The sequence below is a fragment of the Cydia fagiglandana genome, chromosome 22 (assembly GCF_963556715.1).
Source record: "Cydia fagiglandana chromosome 22, ilCydFagi1.1, whole genome shotgun sequence".
Taxonomy (NCBI): Eukaryota; Metazoa; Arthropoda; class Insecta; order Lepidoptera; family Tortricidae; genus Cydia; species Cydia fagiglandana.
Genome location: NC_085953.1, coordinates 6,830,720 through 6,851,877, shown reverse-complemented (window position 1 = coordinate 6,851,877; position 21,158 = coordinate 6,830,720). Strand labels below are relative to the sequence as shown.

General features: G+C 41.1%; 1 protein-coding gene across 1 annotated transcript in view; it reads right to left on the bottom strand.

Moving 5' to 3' along the window:
• Window positions 1-21,158, bottom strand: part of LOC134675454 (uncharacterized) — a 238,950-nt gene that overhangs the window by 95,163 nt on the left and 122,629 nt on the right. The window contains exons 3-14 of the mRNA XM_063533723.1: window positions 13,672-13,774; window positions 12,871-13,064; window positions 12,198-12,353; window positions 10,325-10,526; window positions 9,654-9,778; window positions 5,903-6,049; window positions 5,181-5,310; window positions 3,360-3,559; window positions 2,902-3,055; window positions 2,580-2,813; window positions 1,752-1,850; window positions 805-933 (exon numbers count right to left, since the gene is read on the bottom strand). Coding sequence (XP_063389793.1) covers window positions 805-933; window positions 1,752-1,850; window positions 2,580-2,813; window positions 2,902-3,055; window positions 3,360-3,559; window positions 5,181-5,310; window positions 5,903-6,049; window positions 9,654-9,778; window positions 10,325-10,526; window positions 12,198-12,353; window positions 12,871-13,064; window positions 13,672-13,774 — 1,873 coding nt within the window. The remainder of the gene's footprint in view (window positions 1-804; window positions 934-1,751; window positions 1,851-2,579; window positions 2,814-2,901; window positions 3,056-3,359; window positions 3,560-5,180; window positions 5,311-5,902; window positions 6,050-9,653; window positions 9,779-10,324; window positions 10,527-12,197; window positions 12,354-12,870; window positions 13,065-13,671; window positions 13,775-21,158) is intronic.

The following is a 21,158-nucleotide window of genomic DNA, read 5'->3' as shown; positions in this document are numbered from 1 at the left end:
AACCTCATATTTCAACCGACATCCATCGTTGCTGTCTGACTTAACTCGCAGATTTGAGAGGTGGCGGCTCCTAAATATCTTTTTATCACTCATTTTACACGATACTTTTGCTTAAAGTTTGTTTAAAAACAACTATCAAATCAATTTTATAACCTAAAACTAATTAAAAGATGAAACTGTAAGTCAAATGGCGGTAAATGAAAACTTTTTTTCACAAATGTCACGCATCCGTAGTTTTTTTTAATTCATAGACAAAAGAATGAAGTCCCTATTCTCATGCCACTCGAGATCAAATGTCGTACGGTTTATATTAAAAAAATATACCGAATTGACGTTTCGTATCGATAATTGTTTTAATATCTATGGATACTAGAATAGACACCCACTTGAGTTTTGACAGCTGTTCCAAATTTAAAACTCATAACCTTACAAAAATCTGTAAAGTTATAACTTTAAAGTGCAAATTTTACCTACTACCACAGATAAGAAAGTTCTCATAGTAAAATTGGTTGTGATAATGCTGGTCATTTCCTACGGTTTCTGAATGCATTTTAGAGCAGTAATGATATGTGCGTAGATAAAAAGAGATTTGACATCCTGAATTGATTCGCTAAGCCTCACTTGCACCATTCCACTAACCAGGGTTAACCGGTTAAAGCTGGAGTTACCATGGTTACCAGTACAAGTTGACACTGGGATAACGGTTTAACCGCCTAACCCCGGGTTAGTGCGATGATGCAAGTGACCCTAATGGGTTACTTTTTTATAATTTAGTATACTTTTCAACAAAATAATCACACTCACCATTGTTAGCCGGAACGTTGACATCAGCCCCTCTCTCTATGAGCATTTCCACGCAGTCCTCATGCCCTTCTTGGGCCGCCATGTGCAGCGGTGTGAACCCGGCCTTGGATTTCACGCCCGGGTCCGCGTCTGCGCAAACGGAAATACTTCTTAATATCAAAGTAAGAAGGTTGCAAGTTAACAAAACAAAACACTGCCGAGAAATACGAGTAGACTAAAGATGGATTTGAATGTTTAAAAAATATTAACAAATTATCTTAAGAGTTAGCACTAAATGTCTATAAAAATATTGATATATTATTATTTATTACACACCTCGTATCTCTCGTATCTTATTTTTATACTTAAATATACAGATGTGTTTTAATAAAAATTGTCACGAAATCGACGAATATAATAGAAAGACTACCGGAAAGAAAGTCGTATCTAAAATAACTGTTATGGAAACAGTTTAAATTACAAATATGATTAACTTCCAATTAAATAATTTAAAAGGCCATTAGAGATAGTGCCGATTATTCAATAAGCGACTATTATTGAATTCTTTGTGACCTTTAAGGCATGAATCACTACATTTAAGCATGATTTTGAATGAAATAAATACATAACTACAATACCCATAACTACAAGTAAATAACACGTATTAGTGAAACGGGTCAATTGAAATACCTGTTTAATTATATAGGTAACTTCGCTTAGTATATGACTTTAACTATGACTACAACGATAATAATTAATAATATAACAGCTACAGTGATACTGAACGATAAAGCTCATATTACTTAATAAAACATGTGTCCTATAATAGCAACTGTGATTAGTAAATGAGCTGTATTTCAACAACAATATGAACTACAAAACTACATCAATCTCAAACTGACAAAAATATAGTTCTAAAAATCAAAGGTGCAATTTAAAATCGACCCTATCCCACCAACAATACGTACCATGTTCGAGCAGCGCGAACGCGATGTCAGGATGGTTGTGCCGACAGGCGATATGCAGCGCTGAATGACCGTTCTTGGCGAGCGAGTGCGGCGACGCACCTGCAAAGGAATCTAGCTTACACTACCATAGCGGCTAGCTGTGCGTAAAGGCTGGATTGCTTTGGCAAACTTAGGCCAAAGTCGTTAGTCAAAAGAATGTAATATTTGAAATCGAAATAATTGCGTAGCACTTGAAAATTAAGTAACGAAAAAATAAAATTGTCTGTAATTTCCATACAAAGTGGCTAGTTTTAATTACTTTTGAGTGAATTATAATTTTATCGGTTTTGATGAATTAAAAAAATTGTTGATCATTTATTTTTTGGATATTCGAACTTGCAAGAATCTAAACGACAATAGTTTTGGTTTTTTGCGGTCGTTTGTTATTATACGTTTTAGATATTTGGTTAAAGTGTGTCAAAGTGAAATTCAATCTAAACGCACATTGTTACATAATTTGCCTTTACAAGTACAAGTTATAGATACAAAAACATACAAATATTCTGTCTCACAGATATATATGTGGGTGTAGCAACACTGTCAGAGGCCAAGATCCACTTCGGGTCGCTGCGCCACGGCAGTAAGTAAGTAAGTAAGTGTAGCAACACTAAGGTAATGAATGTAGTGTCGGTACATAGCATCATATATTACTAACAATGTGTATATTGTGTATGTGTCAAACTGTAAACGTTTGAATATAAAAGCATTTCTGCATTTTCAAGGCGTCATTTTGCCTTTTTGAGTGTTCAAAATTATTTGTGTGATTTAAAATGTATATCTAATACAAACCTTTATCCAAGAGAAGCAACGCGATATCTGGATGTCCGTAATAAGTAGCCATGTGTAGAGGTGTGATGTGGCTTTTGCCTGGCGCGTCAGGTTGCGCGCCCCTGGCGAGTAGGAGCCGGGCTACTCCGATGTCGCCATATTTGGCCGCGAGGTGCAGGGGTGTGAAACCTTTGCGGGTCTCGGCTTCGATTGGCGCGTTGTTGTCGAGTAAAATGGAGGCTACTTCTTCTTTGCCTGAAAATGATGAGTGAGAGTTAATAAATGCATACTTTGTTACAGAAATTATATGAGTTTTTGGGTATAATACGCTTGTATTCTGTACCTTCTTTAGCTGCGATGTGTAGCGGCGTGTAATGGTCCTTGGTAGCTGCAGCGACATCGGCGCCATGTTGTAACAGCAACGCAGCGATGTCGGCGTGTCCAAGACGTGCTGCTACGTGGAGAGGAGTCTGCTCTTCGCGTGCTCGGGCTTCCACCTGGAAATAATAAATATAATGAATGGGTAGTGTACATAACGAGACAATAAAAAAAAAAACTGTTAGTACAGTAACACTTAATTTGAACGCCACACCTACCCGCCCGCTTCCGCTCCCACTAGTCCTGAGCTGACGTCATGTTGTATACATTACCTTAGCGTTGTTCCGCAGCAGCACCCGCACTAGATCCGTCTGGTGTGCCCTGGCGGCCAGATGCAAGGGCGTCTCTCCGCGCGCCGTGCACGCGTCCGCCTCCGCTCCCGCTCCCACTAGTCCTGAGCTGATGTCATGCTGTATAAATTACCTTAGCGTTGTTTCGCAGCAGCACCCGCACTAGATCCGTCTGATGTGCCCTGGCGGCCAGATGCAAGGGTGTTTCACCGCGCGCCGTGCACGCGTCCGCCTCCGCTCCCGCGCCCACTAGCACAAGGGCGATGTTCATGCAGCCCATGAACGACGCCACGTGGAGGGGCGTCAGGCCGGATTCTGTGGTCGCTGATTTACCTGAAAACACAAAGTAAGTATAATTGGTTAGCACTGATTGACTAGCACGTTATCTTTACGCGGATTAGCAAAGTAATATTTATGTTTTATAACAGCGGAAAAATCAACAATAGCAACTCCACTAGCATGGATTATTACCATCTCGAGAGGATGCTAGCGAATAGGGCGGCTAAAAGGGCCTACCGAGGGACGCGCTAAAGGTCCGTGACCACCACCCTAAGTAGCGATAGAGGTTGAGTAAATGTCACGCTCCTTGCACTCAGAAAACTGAAAAGCAGTCGCACAAGAGAGGACGTTTACCAACTCATTTATGCAAGTAACCACGAGGCCTTCCTTTGGTATCATCCCAATATATTTTTACTTTTCGTTTGGCGTTTGTCAATAAATGGTAGAGAACAGGTAAATATACTCACTGGCACCATATATGAGCAGCAGCTCAACTACCTTGAGCCTATTCTTCTTACAGGCGATGTGTAAAGGATTGAAGCCGTTCAGAGCTCTAACCGCGTCTGTGTCCCTGTCATCTTGGCTACTGTTTTCTAGAGAATAGGTTAGTATACTCACTGGCACCATATTTGAGCAGCAGTTCAACCACCTTGAACCTATTCTTCTTACAGGCGATGTGTAAAGGATTGAAGCCGTTCAGAGCTCTAGCCGCGTCTGTGTTCCTGTCATCTTGGCTACTGTTTTCTAGAGAATAGGTTAGTATACTCACTGGCACCATATTTGAGCAGCAGTTCAACCACCTTGAACCTATTCTTCTTACAGGCGATGTGTAAAGGATTGAAGCCGTTCAGAGCTCTAGCCGCGTCTGTGTTCCTGTCATCTTGGCTACTGTTTTCTAGAGAATAGGTTAGTATACTCACTGGCACCATATTTGAGCAGCAGTTCAACCACCTTGAACCTATTCTTCTTACAGGCGATGTGTAAAGGATTGAAGCCGTTCAGAGCTCTAGCCGCGTCTGTGTTCCTGTCATCTTGGCTACTGTTTTCTAGAGAATAGGTTAGTATACTCACTGGCACCATATTTGAGCAGCAGTTCAACCACCTTGAACCTATTCTTCTTACAGGCGATGTGTAAAGGATTGAAGCCGTTCAGAGCTCTAGCCGCGTCTGTGTTCCTGTCATCTTGGCTACTGTTTTCTAGAGAATAGGTAAGTATACTCACTGGCACCATATTTGAGCAGCAGTTCAACCACCTTGAACCTATTCTTCTTACAGGCGATGTGTAAAGGATTGAAGCCGTTCAGAGCTCTAGCCGCGTCTGTGTTCCTGTCATCTTGGCTACTGTTTTCTAGAGAATAGGTTAGTATACTCACTGGCACCATATTTGAGCAGCAGTTCAACCACCTTGAACCTATTCTTCTTACAGGCGATGTGTAAAGGATTGAAGCCGTTCAGAGCTCTAGCCGCGTCTGTGTTCCTGTCATCTTGGCTACTGTTTTCTAGAGAATAGGTAAGTATACTCACTGGCACCATATTTGAGCAGCAGTTCAACCACCTTGAACCTATTCTTCTTACAGGCGATGTGTAAAGGATTGAAGCCGTTCAGAGCTCTAGCCGCGTCTGTGTTCCTGTCATCTTGGCTACTGTTTACTAGAGAATAGGTAAGTATACTCACTGGCACCATATTTGAGCAGCAGTTCAACGACCTTAAGCCTGTTCTTCTTGCAGGCGATGTGTAAAGGAGTGAAGCCGTTCAGAGCTCTGGCGTTTGCGTCTGCGTTTCTGTCGAGAAGCAGCTTGGCTACCTGCAGGCATAATTAAAGTCTAATTTAGTAAACATTAGGTGCGTTTTGCATTGGAAATAACTGCAAACAACTGTGAGATTAAGATTACTTTAGGCATTAATCCATACCATACCATTCATTCATAATTGGCGTGTGAAAGTTCCCTAATATTGAATTTATAGAGTTTGTTACCCTAAATTTAAATTTTCTTTAAGGCTCATTCAGATAATAAGAAAATTCGGATACGAGTTTCTTATAATACGGTATTTTATAGTCTTGGGTGGTCCCATTCGTTTTTCGTCATGTTCTTAAATTAGTCCTATTCTGCTTTCGTCACTCATGCTACATTCGTCACAATCGTCGGTGGCTTTCAATGTAGAATGAGTAACGAAAGCAGAATAGGACTAATTTAAGAACTTGACGAAAAACGAATAGGACGACCAAAGACGATACCATTTATTGATTGATGGACTCGCATGTCAGTTCTCGCACCGTGTGAGACATTAGACACGGGTTCGTTACGTGTATTGCTCTTTCTCTGTCTCTATTACAATTTGGTAATCGCCAGCTATTTCCGGTCTAAATGATCCTTAATAACTTTTAGGTTACTTACTTTGACATGTCCACAGTGAGCAGCGACGTGTAGGGCCGTCAGGTAGTCTACGGTGACGTCATCGATGGGGGCGCCCTCTGTGAGGAGGACTTTGGCCGTCTCCACGTGTTCGCCTTGGACGGACATGTGGAGAGGCGTTAGTCCGTTCTGGAAATAAACATTACATTATTGTTAATGTAGAAACTATCTAATTGGTCTACCTTTTCATTAATTGTATAGGAGCGCTTATACTGCGAGCCGAGCGGACTCCGATTAACTTAAAAAAGAAAACTATTATACATATACTAGCTGTGCCCGCGGCTCCGCCCGCGTGGAATTCGGTTTGTGTCAGTAAGCTGCTAAATATATAAAAAATAGTAAATTATATTACGCTGTATTTTTTTATTCAAAAAATTATAACATTTATAATTTCCTGCATTGATAATTTCTTAAAATAATTCTATCTTATTGTTTCATACTTTTTAGAGCGCGATTTGTAGTAGTCCGACTACGCCCGACTCTTTTAGTATGAGAAAGTCGAAGTCACCTAGCTTTGGACCGCGTGCAGTGCGCCACATACGTCGGGCAATTCCCGACTCCTTTAGTATGAGGGCGCCGAAGGAGCCCGGCTTTGGAACGCATTCAGCGCGCCACGTGCGTCGGGCTTAGCCCGACGCTTTGAGTATGAGGGTGTCTTCGGCTCCCAACTTTGGCAAGCGTACAGCGTGTCACGTACGTCGGGTTACGCCTGACGGTTTGAGTATGAGGGTGCTTTCGGCGCCCAACTTTGGCAAGCGTACAGCGTGTCACGAACGTCGGTCTACGCCCGACTCTTTTAGTATGAGGGCGCCGTAGACGCCCAGCTTTGAAACGCGTACGTTACGCCCGACGCTTTGAGTATGAGCCTTCGGCGACCAACTTTGGCAAGCGTACAGCGTGTCATGTACGTCGGTCTACGCCCGACACTTTTGATATGAGGGCGCAGAAGACGCCCAGCTTTGAAACGCGTACGTTACGCCCGACGCTCTGAGTATGAGGGCGCCGGAGGCGTCCGGCTTTGGAATGTGTACAGCGTGTCACGTACGTCGGTCTACGCCCGACTCTTTGAGTATGAGGGTGCCGAAGGCGGGTAACCATACAGCGTGTCACGTACGTCTCTTTTAGTATGAGAAAGTCGAAGTCGCCTGGCTTTGAACCGCGTGCAGCGCGCCAAGTTATCGGGCTACGCCAGATTCCTTTAGTATGAAGGCGCCGAAGGCGCCCGGCTTCGGAACGCGTACAGCGCGACACGTACGTCGGGTCAAGTCCGAAGCAGTGCCGGATTAAGATATTTTGATGCCCTAAGCATTTCTAGACTATGGTGCCTCCTCTCCCTAGGATCATTAAGATTACATTATTTTTTTTGGTAAATTGAGTGAAGTTCATTGCCGCATTACAGCTGAGAATGGAAATCAGTCACATCATTTTATCACAAAAATTGACAGTGCCGCAGCAGTAATGTTGCAACAGAGTACCTAATGCTGCTGCAGTCGCCACTCGAATGTCACCTTTATCATAATATGTTAGGTTAGAATGTATTTGAAAACGCGAGCGAAGCGAGCGCGAAAATTTTTCGATATAAAAACGCAATTTGATAGACAGTTGTACATTTTTACTTTTAGTATGGAAATCAGTCACATCATTTTATCCCGAAAATTGACAGTGCTGCAGCAGTAACGTTGTAACAGAGTAATGCAGCTGCAGTCGCCACCCGAATGTCACCTTTATCATATCTTAGAAAGTGAACAAAAACGCGAGCGGAGCGAGCGCGAAAATTTTTCGATATAAAAAATGCAATTTTACTTTTAGTCCCAACCAGGCGCGAATCCAGGATTTCATACAAAGAAGGGATGGGACAGTTTTCTATCAGCCTAGCTTCGCATAGGGCTCGATATTTAAGGGTCTCAGCGAGGTTGTTTTCATGCATAAAAGATGCAAGAAAGCAGAGCTTGGAATTAACCAAGTGAATTGAATTGGCGAAGTGTGAGCAAGCTGCGAAAGAGGAAAGCTTGGTTTGGATCAACGCCCAAGTGTAATTAACCCTTTAACCGCCAGAGTCTGATATATAAGACATTACATATCCAGCTCATTTCGCCACAGTCTGATAAATAAGACAAAGATCTTATTTGGTTTTTACAGCACATTTATAACTCCCGTAACTATGCCAACCTTACTCTGCGTGGTACAATTACTGTCGGTGGCGACACGAGCACGCTCGATCCAAAATTGCTGGCGGTTAAAAGGTTGGTAGAAGATCAACTTTGCCGTAAGGCAGAAGGCCTCGCATAAGATAAGACCTAACGCCGAACCGCAAAAGAGTGGATTGAAATCGAATCTATGCATGTAATCACGATCACGACTCTTCTACTGCTACCGATTGTTTCCCAAAGAATTACGCGCCATTATTTTTGCAAATTAGCTTTTGGACAGCTAAAAAAAATCGTGTAATAAAAACGATGTGTCTGTCCCTAATTTTAAAATTTGTTCTACTTTTTCAACCTGGCATTTTGGTGCCCCCCCCCCCCCTGAACGTGATGCCCTAAGCACGTGCTTGTTTTGCTTATTGGTTAATCCTGGTCCGAAGGTTTTACTATGAGGGCGCCTTCGGCGCCCGGCTTTGGTAAGCGTTCAGCGTGTCACGTACGTCGGGCTGTCGGGCTAAGGTTAAGGCATTCCGAAGTTAAGGTGTAATAAAGAAACTCAGATAAATAAATATATACCTATATACAAACACGAACGCTGAAAACACAATACACTCTCTCTCTCTTTTTTCTGGGTAGTCGTGAAAAAAATGGCACTGTGCAATGAGGGGTAATAAATTTACTGTCGTTTAATTTTGTTGTATATTATTAATTCGACATAATTATTCAATTAAATTCGTTGATGTCCGTACCCCCTCATCTAAACTTAGAGTTAATTTGGCAAAAACCTTCCTCGGTGGCTATTCATGTCACTACGTATTAAATTCAGCGCCATCTGTTAGTTTACCAGGGTACTCAATAGTGATAGCACATATTTGAAAAAAGTTTGCCCCTCCTTCCTAAGTAGCGCCATAAGATTCAGGGGCAAACTTAAATCAAGTGAGGGTTATGGCGACCCCCCCTTTTAAGGGTTGAATTTTTATAGCCTATAACCTGGCCGGAGATTTTCTCGACAGATTAGTAAAGTTTGCATCAAAATCCATTCAGCCGTTTTCACGTGATGCGCGTTCAAATAAACAGACAAACAGATAAACAGACAAAAATTCTAAAAACTGTTGGAACGTGTTCTGTTATCGATTCTAAGTAACCCCAGCCAACTTTTTTTCAAATATCTTCCATGTACAGACTTTCGACCCTCTACAGCTTTATTATATGTATAGATAGATATGTATTAATGATGGAAACGCTTAACTATAATATATGCAGTTTACTATCTAAGACTATTTCAGAGGGTCAATAACGTGTCCGTTCTGTTGAAAACCCAGTCATATTGTATTCTAAATTCTAAATCGGAAACCTTAGTTACAATTCGCGGCAATAAACAAGGGACTCCTGTGTTACCCAGGTTATCCTCTACAGTTGCATGTAGTCGAATCAAAGATCATCATCGGGCCTACCGCGAACCACGTTCGACGTCTTGCCTCTGTGTCGCACTTGTAATCTCGAACTTAAGTGTGAGAGGGAGGCAACACGCCGTACGTGGTTCGCGGTAGCACTCAGCTTCGGAGGCAATACGACTAGATGTAGCTTACCTTCGTTTTGCTCGTGATGGGGGCACCGTGTTGTAACAGCCGCGACACGACGTTGCTGTGTCCGGAGCGCGCAGCGCAATGCAGAGGGGTGAGGCCGTCTCTCGTCACAGCGGCAATGTTTGCACCTGAAAGTACATGACATATTTACATTTAAAAAAACCTTAGCAGTAGAAAATCAGCTTTTATCATAAGATGCAGGGGGAGATGTCTTGTTTGTCCGAACGGCCTGAGAGCATACCACATACCAGCGACGAATAAATTTGCCTACACCAACAATTCCCAGGTGTGCCCACATCAATGTTTTTCAAAGAAGAGTTTTATGCGCTGCGCTGAATAGATCCGTCACATCACCAGTCAGTCAGTCCGTCGCCAATCAATCGTTTACGTGACCGTAAGGCCGAACAAAAGGATAGGAATCGGTAGTAAAATAGTTCATGGAAGACACGTCGACACGACAGCAATAAGAAATACAACAAGGGTGGGAAGTGTTATCTGGAACACTATTCTGATATGATTCTTACCATTTTCTACCAGTAAATCGACCATAGCCAGCTGTCCCCACTTGCTAGCAACATGCAGTGGTGTGATATTATGTTTAGCCACACAACAGCTTAAAGCTTTGGCCACACAACAGATAACAATCTGGAACACTATTCTGATATCATTCTTACCATTTTCTACCAGTAGATCTACCATAGCCAGCTGTCCCCACTTGCTGGCAACATGCAGTGGTGTGATATTATGTTTAGCCGCTCGGCCCGAGTCGGCACCGGCGGCGAGTAAAGCCTTGGCCACACCGACGTTCCCGTAATGCGCGGCTATGTGTAGCGGTGTGAACCCGGACTTGGAACAGGCGTCGGGGTTGTGTTCGTTCTGAAACAAAAAGTGGTATTAATCCAATTCCATCAAATATATGACAATTTGGAGTTTATATGATAATAATGACTGTGGAATATGGAAATATTATTTAAATTTTAGATTGAATAATATACCATTACGAAATACTTCTCATACAAAGGAATCCAAAAGCTTATGGTAAATTATTCCTTGCCAGTGCTTTGCCACCGCTATGCATCACCCTCGAAATGCATTTTCATGAAATCGTACTGGGTGCTTGTAGATTGTAGTCGGACATAGTGAACATGAGCAGTGGCGGATTTCCCATAAGGCACAGTAGGCCCGGGCCTAGGGCGGCGAAATATTAGGGGCGGCAAATTGTGACAATAAATTCGCTGATGATAACAAAAAATAACTCAAAATTAGACCAGGCAACGAATTCTCAAAAAAAGGTACCTATAGAGGGAAATGCTTGAAACACAATTTTTGACTTTGTACCTAACTTTATTTGGACTATCTAGGAGGTGAACATATCAAAAGTCCCCGGCCGTAGCCCTTGAGCAGGGGGAAGAGAGAGGTTTGAAGGTCACATTTTTCAGTTTTTCGCTTATATCTCGGAAACTATGCGTTCTAACGAACCACATGATCATTATACAAAATGAATGTTGGTTGAATTTGCTACAAGCTACAATTTTTATGATATCTGGAGGGCCCTCCACACTTGTGCGTGAATCGCGGCCCGAAGCCGCGAACACGAGTGTGGCGTCGATTTCGCATATTGTTGACGCCTTCGCGCCTTGTTCCCCGTTTATAGGGTTCCGTACCCCAAAAGGAAAAAACGGAATACCCTTATACTCGTGCGTCTGGCTGTCCGACTGTCACAGCCTATTTTCTCCGAAACTGCTGGACCAATTAAGGTCATGGCACACATACGTAAGTTTGTGACCCAAAGATGAATGTGTAACATAAATAAATGAATTTTAAAATGGAGGCCATTTTTGGGGGGTAAATGAGAAAATTTAAAAATAAAGTTTTTGAAACTGTATATTGTTACGTGTTATAACGTGTTACATATCAAATCAAAGAGCTAATTGTAAGAATCTCAAATATTTTTTTTATAATTTTAGGATAAATAGTTTAGCAGTTATTCAAAAAAATAGGCAAAACAAATGTTTTTCTGGGTTTTTTTAGATTTTTTGAATGTTTTGTAGTTACATAAAAAGTCAATGTTATTGGTAAAACTGTCATTTAAAATGAAAAAGTATTTGCTTATTTTTTTCCTATGCTCATGTCACAAGGACGTATAGTTTCTGAGATATAATAAGCGAAAATGTGACCTTTAAACCAAACCCCCGCTCAAGGGGACTTTTCATATGTTCACCCTCTAACGAGTCCAAAAAATTTACTAATTGTAAGTAAAAAATGTGTCCGAAGCATTTCCCTCTATAATATATCTTTTCGTTGCCTGATCTAAATGTAGTCAATATGATGGGCGCTGATGCTGAGAAAGGGGCGGCTGCAAGGCTTGGGGCCTAGGGCGGCAAAGACTGCAAATCCGCCACTGAACATGAGATCATCAATCATGTTGCGTTGTTTGTTTGTTTATATTCAGAGCGCGTTACTTTTTCCTGACCGATTCCTCCTCTAAGAAAATAGTCTACATTCGTCGTTTGAATCAGGTTGCTTTCAACCTAAACAGGTACTTACTTCTAGCAATAATGTGGCAGCCTTGACGTCATTCTTCTTAGCAGCAATATGCAGGGCAGGCAACCGCACTTTGCCTCTCGTGTCAGATTCTAGCAACTCGGCGACCACGCGGTCGTGTCCCTGCTGCATGGCCACAGCTAATGGGGTGAAGCCATCCTGGAAAATACAAAACAAAGCACGTCTTAAATATCCCGGTTGATTAAGAACTTCCCAAGATAAGACTTCTTCTTCTCGTGTCGATGGTTTCGTTTTTATATTAAGCGGGACCAGAAGGTAGCGACGCTTAACGCCCTGTCTGTTGCGCCCCGTAGATCTTGCACAAGATGAGACAATAGTGTAGAACAAGAACAGGGTTATTTAGAGGGGTATTTCATGACTACTACTGAAACTCATCTGCGATCGCAGAAGTCTCATTTGACTCTCATTGCTCTATAATAACGTACCTCCACAGTCAGTGAATATGGACACATGCTTAGCAATATAGGTAGATACAAAACCCATACAGATGTTGATAGCGATTCCGACAGTGTTTATATCCTAATTTCTCTGGTCTCATTCTTAGCTTGACGTATATTTTTGCAGCAAATTTTGCTACACACACATATAGAGATACATATAGAGGTGAAGCCTGTTTGTGTATGATCTGCTTTAGTGCTTTACCAAATATGCTCACCTCAGTGGCTAGTGTTTGACTAGCGCCAGCAGCTAACAGCATCTTCACACAACCAGCATGGTTCTCCTGCGCGGCCATGTATAGTGGAGTGAAGCCAGCAGCAGACTGAGCGTCTGCCTTGGCGCCTGCGCCGAGCAGCGCCCGCGCCACTGGCTCCTGGCCCGCTAGGCATGCTATGTGTAGGGCTGTGTTGCCTGAAATACAATGTCAAATGTAAATTACTGCCAATATCTTCTACACAATCTGTTTTTCTAATCCAGCGTTTTTTTTTAAACGGCATGTCATTGTGACATTATAATATTTCATCATCATCATCATTATTAGGCCTTGTGCATCTTTACTGATGATTTAAGCAGCATCTATGACTTACTTATTATCTAGCGACAGCGTCGCTCGTGGCTATATAACCCGATCCTTGAACGGCACAGTCGCCCACATTTGTGACAAATAAAAGTGCATTGAGGATCCGCATCGAGGCGACCCTCATCGCGCATGTGTTTTATTGCCCGTTTTCGGGCCAAGTCTTGAAACCAGCACCTATCATCACACGACCTATCATGGGTAATATTTAGGTTGTTGGTTATTGACTTGATGATGATTGACAGAACAATCCCCGAAAAGTCTGGGTTCTCTAGGTCACAGTTCGGATAGGAAGGTCAGGTTTGCTTGCGCCAATTGTTTATGGAACTTCCAAATATATTGAAAGACTTGGCTCGTTTAGGGCGTATTAAGTGCCAAGCAGACCCCAGACTCCTTCAGGATGCAGCCGGAAAGGCACTAATAGAATTAGGTTAGGTTTACCTTTCTTAGTAGCTGCGTCCACGATGGCCCCCCGTTTGAGGAGCTCCTCGACCACTGCGATGTGGCCATCTTTAGCTGCCAAGTGTAGCGCGTTCAGGCCATTCTGGAACAATACAAAATTATTCATCAGTTATTAATGCAAAAAATTAAACAGTGAAGAGATTCAGGCGTTACTTTGCGGTTTATTAAAAAATTAAATTACCACCTAGTTCTCAAGTCATAAGGAATATATTTAATTGTAAAGCTTAGCATAAACGTTTTAAAAGTACCATCGGAGACAACTTAGTTCAGATTATTGTGCTAATATTTATGAAATTTTAATCCCGATGAAGTGTGACGTAGAAAACTGATGCTAGCAGGAGCTAGCTAGGTATTGTATTCCTTCAAAAATTTAATGACAAAGTAGTATAAAAGTACATCCGTTCCACACCAATTTTGGTGGCTAGCCATAAGCCGCGCGTAGCGCTGTCGCCACCTAGCGGCCGTATCGGTCCTGATCATAACAGACGCGTTTTGTTAGAAAGTGAGTCTTCTGTACCTAGTACTATTATTTATTAGGGGGAACCTGGTAGGAACATAAAAAATAACCTCTTGAATGCACAAATCTTGTGAGATATTTAAACAGAGGTATGCAAATACCAGTTCCCCTGCACTGATAGGCAAATAGCCGCACAAACAGATGGAAATTATACGGCTTCCATTATCTGATCTCGTTAGAGAAATGGTTTAATAGCACAGAATAGAAGTAGACAGTAAGACGTTATAGTCAAATATCGCTTTGTTATTGTAAAAAAAGTAGTTATCACGTTATCGAAAACGACAAAAACAACAATCTTCATAAGATCATAAACGTATCTTAATAATAACAGAAGCAATACAAAACGTTAACGGTTTCGGGCATCACTTTTGCATGAAAAATGAATATAAGGAGTCACCGAGACTTTTTTTTGTGAATCAGCTCCTAGAGGGATATTAGAAATAATAGTAAACATAGCTCTTGGGGCAAGCACTAACTATTAGCAAGATAAAGAAAACTAACAAAACTAAAGCTAGAATATAATAATTTGATATACTTAATTATTATATGCATGAAGTCACACATATAATCAAAACTATCAGTGCCCTGTTTATCAAAAGCTTGTAACTTATAATACAAGTGGAAGTCCCTTTCTAACAGAAGCTGTCAAAAAGGGACTTCCACTTGTATTACAAGTTACAAGCTTTTGATAAACAGGGCTCAGATGACATGCGTTATTTTTACAAGTGATTCCCCTGTTACCGTATGCTAAGCTGCCATCATAATGTACATTTTTCAAGCTGCTTACCGCGGGAAAAATCGCCAGTGGGATAATGTTTCATTAAAATATTCTACTAATGATCAAATCTCTTCGCAATACCACTAATAAGAATTATTTACCTACCTTTGTTCATGGGAATAGCTAACAGTTATAAATACTTCGAGACGTGAGTAGATATTTTTTTTGTACAATATTTACTGTACTGTGAATAGGTACCGTAAATCGGGGTGAGTAGATTTCGCGGGGAGAGGTGGGTTCTGAATGGGGAGAGGTTTGAGAGGGGGGTGAGAAGGGATTTTAAGGCTACTGCTACAAAAATAATGTATTCCAATTTAAAATGGAGCTATAGTAATACGCATAATAAAAAAAAAACAATCCAACAATTTTCCAAAATCACCTTTGTATGAAAACCCCTCTCACCCCAAATACTAGGCATTACGGGGTGAGGTGGGTTTTCCTCTTTATCGTCAAAGTTATGAAATGGAACTACCCAAAATAAAATAATAACTAAAATACAAACGTCCGGAACACTTATTATATACACCATTCAGTTTTCATATGTAAAAATAAAATGTTATCGAGGTTTGAATTTCAGTTTTGACCCTACTCTCCCCATTTTACGGGACGTACTATAAACGTTGTATGTTTTTTGAACCACGACGGTAGCAAACAAGCGCACCTACGATTGGCCTGAGAGTCTACCGCGAACCACGTTCGACGTGTTGCCTCCCTGTCACACTTATGTACGAATTTACAAGGGCGACAGAGAGGCAACACGTCGAACGTGGTTCGCGGTAGGCCCTCTGGTGCTAAGCGGCTACCTATCCAAACGTATCGACACTTGCATCTCCAGTAAATAATGTATGGAAATGATGGCGTTTCGTTATCTGCAAACGATTGTCATATTACTTATATCACTACACCTTATAAAACTAAGTCCTCCGCCGCGTCTGTCTGTTTGTGTGTTTGTATGTTCAAGATAAACTCAAAAACTACTGAACAGATTTTCACGCGGTTTTCACCTATCAATAGAGTGATTATTGAGGAAGGTTTTGGGCGTATAATTTGTTAACCCGTGCACAGCCGGGGCGGGTCGCTAGTAAGTAAATAATATACGCAATGTAACTAATACGGGCGAGCACAGCACGAGTGTAAAAGGATCCTAATGAATTAGCATCCGAGCGGAACGCGTTCGAGGCCGCCCGCCATTGATATTAGATTGAATATTGTCATTATTCGTAGCCACACACAAAAACTAAATTGATATCGAGAGAGGCAAACAAAATGGTGATTTTAATAAAGTATTATCTATGGCCGAAGATGGTTAAATGAACTGGCTTTTGGATAAAAGTTTTTATAAAATTTCGCAATCAAAAGTCGTCTCTTGAAATTTTTGTGAACGCAACCATCGCGGGGAATCAGGTCGATGACACTCGCTTTCGTATATACGTATACTTTCGTATATTTGTATTTTATATATACAATTATATATTGTATATAGGTATGGTTACTAACTTAAAATATGCAACACCGAATATTTGGGCAACTACATTCAAGTAACTTGGCGTCTTACACACGCGAGCCGGCATAATGTTTCGCTCGTTTGAGGTTATATCCCAAAGTTTACGGGAAAAGTGAAGCGGAAGCTAGTTTTATAACTAGGCCAAGCAAATAGAACCCGGGATCTTTCTAAAGTAAGCACGTGAGTGAATGGGGCCACGGATCGCTATAATTCTCAGTCCATTCATTCTTTTCATTCCCAAGAATCTTGGGCAAAGATGGCGGGAGTCGCAAATTGCTTTCGGATCACAAGGGCGTCCGCTAGCTGCTGCGGTTGACCAGATCCCTTTGTTTGACATAATGATTGAGTCATATCATAATGCAATGGTTGTCAGATTATCATTAGTCATAATTCTGAAACCGTTAACTTTTCGATAGTCGTAAGGTTATCCTATATATAGGTTAGGTTTCTGTTAAAAGTTACGCGTTTCTGAGAAAAATCAAATTATGAGTAACGAAAATGCGGACAAACAATACATTATGGCTTAAAACTCTATGGGAAACAATAGAGACCCACGTGAAGCGCTAATTGGCGCGGACGCGTGCGTGTGTTTACCTAAAATGGCACCCGCGTGCGTGCGCCCGCTGCGTGCACTCGGGCCATCTAGCGGACGCCCTAAGGTATTTTTCTTCTCATTTGACTTGACTGGCTGGGTTATAAATAAAAGACTAACTTACTTTGACTATAAATTACATTACGGTAAAATATAGTGCTCCCCGATTCCCCCTATTTCGTTATACATACATTTGGCACTCGCTTAATAGGGTATATTTATGGGTTTACTTTCTCGCCGCCTGCCGTAGTTATATGACGTAACGTAGGTATTACAAGCGTGGCATGGCAACAAGCATTCTATAGATTTGTAGCTATTATTATGTATCAGGATTTTTTACAAACACTGTAGTTTATTTGTTCAAGATGCGTAGCCGTGGACTAGGTTGTAAAAAAAAAGCCTTCAGAAATCTCTTTTGTTTCCACAGTTTTTGGGGAAAATGGCCTACGAGGTAGTCTACCAGAGTTAACTGGTCACAGAAAAATGCTCCTAGCCACACTATACCGGGTGTGGCATGTAACACGAGCAAATAATTAAAATATAGATTGTACTCCTCAAACGGTGACACTTTTGTTCAACAACTTTTAAAAATTATGAAGTATTCAGACTCCCTATTTTTCATACAAAATAAATATGATCTTCAATGGACGCCATCGCCACGCCATACGAGTATCATTGTGATTGACGTTGCTTGTCACGCCTTAAACAACATAACAAAATTCGCAATACATTGCGTGTTAGAATTAACTTTAAAGTCTAATAAAAAAAACGGCCAAGTGCGAGTCGGACTCGCCCATGAAGGGTTCCGTAGCAGCAGGTAACATAATTGTTAACAAAATTGCGGTTTACGATTTATGACAATTAAAAAAAAACTACTTACTAGATCTCGTTCAAACCAATTTTCGGTGGAAGTTTGCATGGTAAATAGAACATCATATATTTTTTTAGTTTTATCATTCTCTTATTTTAGAAGTTACAGGGGGGGGGGGAGGACACACATTTTAGCACTTTGGATTTGACGAATCTATAAGGGTTCCGTTTTTTGCCATTTGGCTACGGAATCCTAAAAATCAAACCACAAGTTATTTTTAAAAGTCCCTGAATAAATGTTGGTCAGTATGAGGAGTACAGCCTACAGTTAAATTTATTGCTCATGTTACAGGCCACACCCGGTATGTCTCACTTAGGTAGGTCATTCGAAACCTATCAATAACAATTCAGCAGAACGATCCCTCGCAACGAGTTTTAAATGCTTCTAACACTTAGGCTTCCCGTAACGGATACGCCTTCCGACTCCCCTGAGGTAATGAACTTAATGAATCCTTAAGAGGCTTAGTTTGGCTACTATAGCACGGAAATGATTATACGCTTCAGTAAATTTCGTCTACGCAATCTTGTGTGACAGGCCCAAGATATTATGTACGAAATGGAGATGTTTGGCCCATTTACTGGCTACATTTGTTAATTATGTACATTTGTTAGAGGAGTGAAGCAGGAAATTAGAAGAAATAAGCGCGCTCCGCGAAACTCGCGCCAGAAGATATAGACGTCAGGCGGGTTTTTTACTTTTATTTCAATTCCTCTGACAATAAACTTCTATTAAAAAAACCTACTTAAGTAACCTGTTTAAAGTAACAGAAATTGCTTCAAGAAATTTTGCTGTGAAGCTGACTGTACCGCGTAATATCACAAGTAACCCAATTTCAAATCCACCGTTAGGAGTTCTTAATGCGACTCACAGATTGCACTTGCCGCGATAAATGCAGCGTTACTAACATAAAGTACCAGCACGGTGTTTCCAGTGAAAGCAAAATAAACCTTAATTCCATGTCATAAGAGTTAATAAATGGCTCATGTGGTGCTTTACCGACGGGTAGACTAATTCGAGTAACTGACACGTACCTATTTATTTCTTTAACTGCGCGGAAAACAAGTTCAATGTTCTGCGGTTTATATTATACCTACTGGAGATAATTTCACAGCATGATGTCGGAGTAGTAGCGAGAATTGCTGCTTTGCCCGAATCCACTAAAGTTTAACAAAAACAGTTTTTGTTTACAGTTTCCTTAGAGGTAAAGGAAGGAAAGATTCGCACATTTTTGGTAAGCTTCGGTAGCTCAGTTGCCCGTGTTCCTAAAGATCCCAAGTCTTGTCCTTTTATTCTGCTCCAAGGAGACCCAATTGTCAATCCTTGATCAGATTAAGATCAAGATCTATACTTAATGACTAAAAATTCTACTATACACAGACAAGACATTAAATAAAATATGTACATGTTAGGTTAAATGCGTTAGGTTTGTTTTAGTACGTAATTTACATTTGAACCGTTTTGAAAGATGATCATCGCTACCTACATTGTGTACTTATTGCAAAGTAGTGTAGTGGAAATCTCCGAATGATTGAAGGAATCAAAGTGCGAAGTCACTTATATACGAAATTCGCAGTCTTGCGAAACAGTTCTCGTAACGATGACCGGCAAAATGCTGAAGTATTTGTATTGTTTTTGGATTACGCCGGGTCCCTACTTAAGCAGTGTTAGGCGAATAAATAAAATACAGCTTCTAAGTATTTATTTACAACTCTATATCCTATATTTCGTATTGGTCGAAGGCGTGGCGACCTTTGCAATCTCCTCAGTATTGAGCCTCCTCATCAGGGGCTCCTATTGTATTTATTGTAATGTATGGAAGCAAATAGACGCCATAAGGTTCACGAATGGTTAACTTTATCAACGATATAATAGTAACACCGATTGTATTTTCACAGTGACGGGATACACCGGTGGAAGCGGCTTATCAGATGACGTCAGCGCCATCATACCACAATAATACTGACAGATAAATCAGACTATATGCGTGGGATGTTACAAAATGGGGTTGGGTGAATAATAATGGCTGAAATGAGATATGCCAAATAGTCATTGTCTATCCCTTAAAATGGTTAGGTAGTACAATTAGATACATTTTTGATCTTGTCCAAGTTAAAAACCGAAACAAGCCATGTTTTACTCTTATATCTTTGGAGATGGAAAACCAAAAATAGGAAGCATTATATTGAAAGCCCCAGTGCCCTAAATACCGCGGCACAAAGGCAATAATAGGACAATGTCATGTTAACATGCCTACGGTATTCCCACGCTGTATTGTAACTTACGGAGCTTAATATAAATAAAATAAATGAACCAAAAATAGGTAAGGTCAATGTGGCTAGTTCCGTCATAGGGCTCGATTTCCTCAATAGTAATGGATTTAATAGATATAAAAGGATAACCAGATTTCTAACCTGTGATCATATATGTGAAAGTCGTGTTCCGATATAAGTCATCGATAGAAGCGTTTGAGTTTAACGTAATTTCCCAGTTCCGTTCTTAATTCTACCCTTTCTACAAACTAGTTTACAAAGCTGTAAGGTTTATTTACAAACATGTCGAAGCCATCAAACGATGTCACTGTAAATGTTGTACTGCCTTGTAAAACAGTCCTTGCATCCTTCCAGAATAAATTTTTGAATTTTGATATTTCAAGTCACAGTGCTACAAAGTCTTGACGTTTACCTCAAAGCAACTCAAATATTGAAGCCAAAACCAAACCCTTTGCTTTCCTTTACTTCCTTCCGAAGTGCACTCTCAGCTGCATATATTCCAATGATTGATATACCAGTGGGACACTGAAGTCTCCAACTGAGAAGAGTATGTCTCGAGAGACTATTACTTTAACGTTACGGAAACTGCAATGGTGGCTAAAAAATAACTGCTTTCCCGTTGCCAGGGAGGTTTTGGGATTATACTGAGCAACTTTTACTATGGGACCAACCCCGAACTCGCTCTTCTTCCTTGCCTTATCCCTTCATTTGGGGTCGGCTCTCCTCGTCCTTAGGCGCCAGGACCACCTGTCCTGGGTTGTCTCTGTGTTCAGCTGTGCCCGTTCCAGATCTTTGGCTACGGTTGTCCACCACGTAGCTAGCGGGCGCCCTCTTCCTTTTCTCTCTTCCGGGATAGCCAAGGCCTTTTTGACTGGGTACTCTTCGTCCCTTCTCATAACATGGCCATACCAACGCATTCGTCTCTCTACCAGCT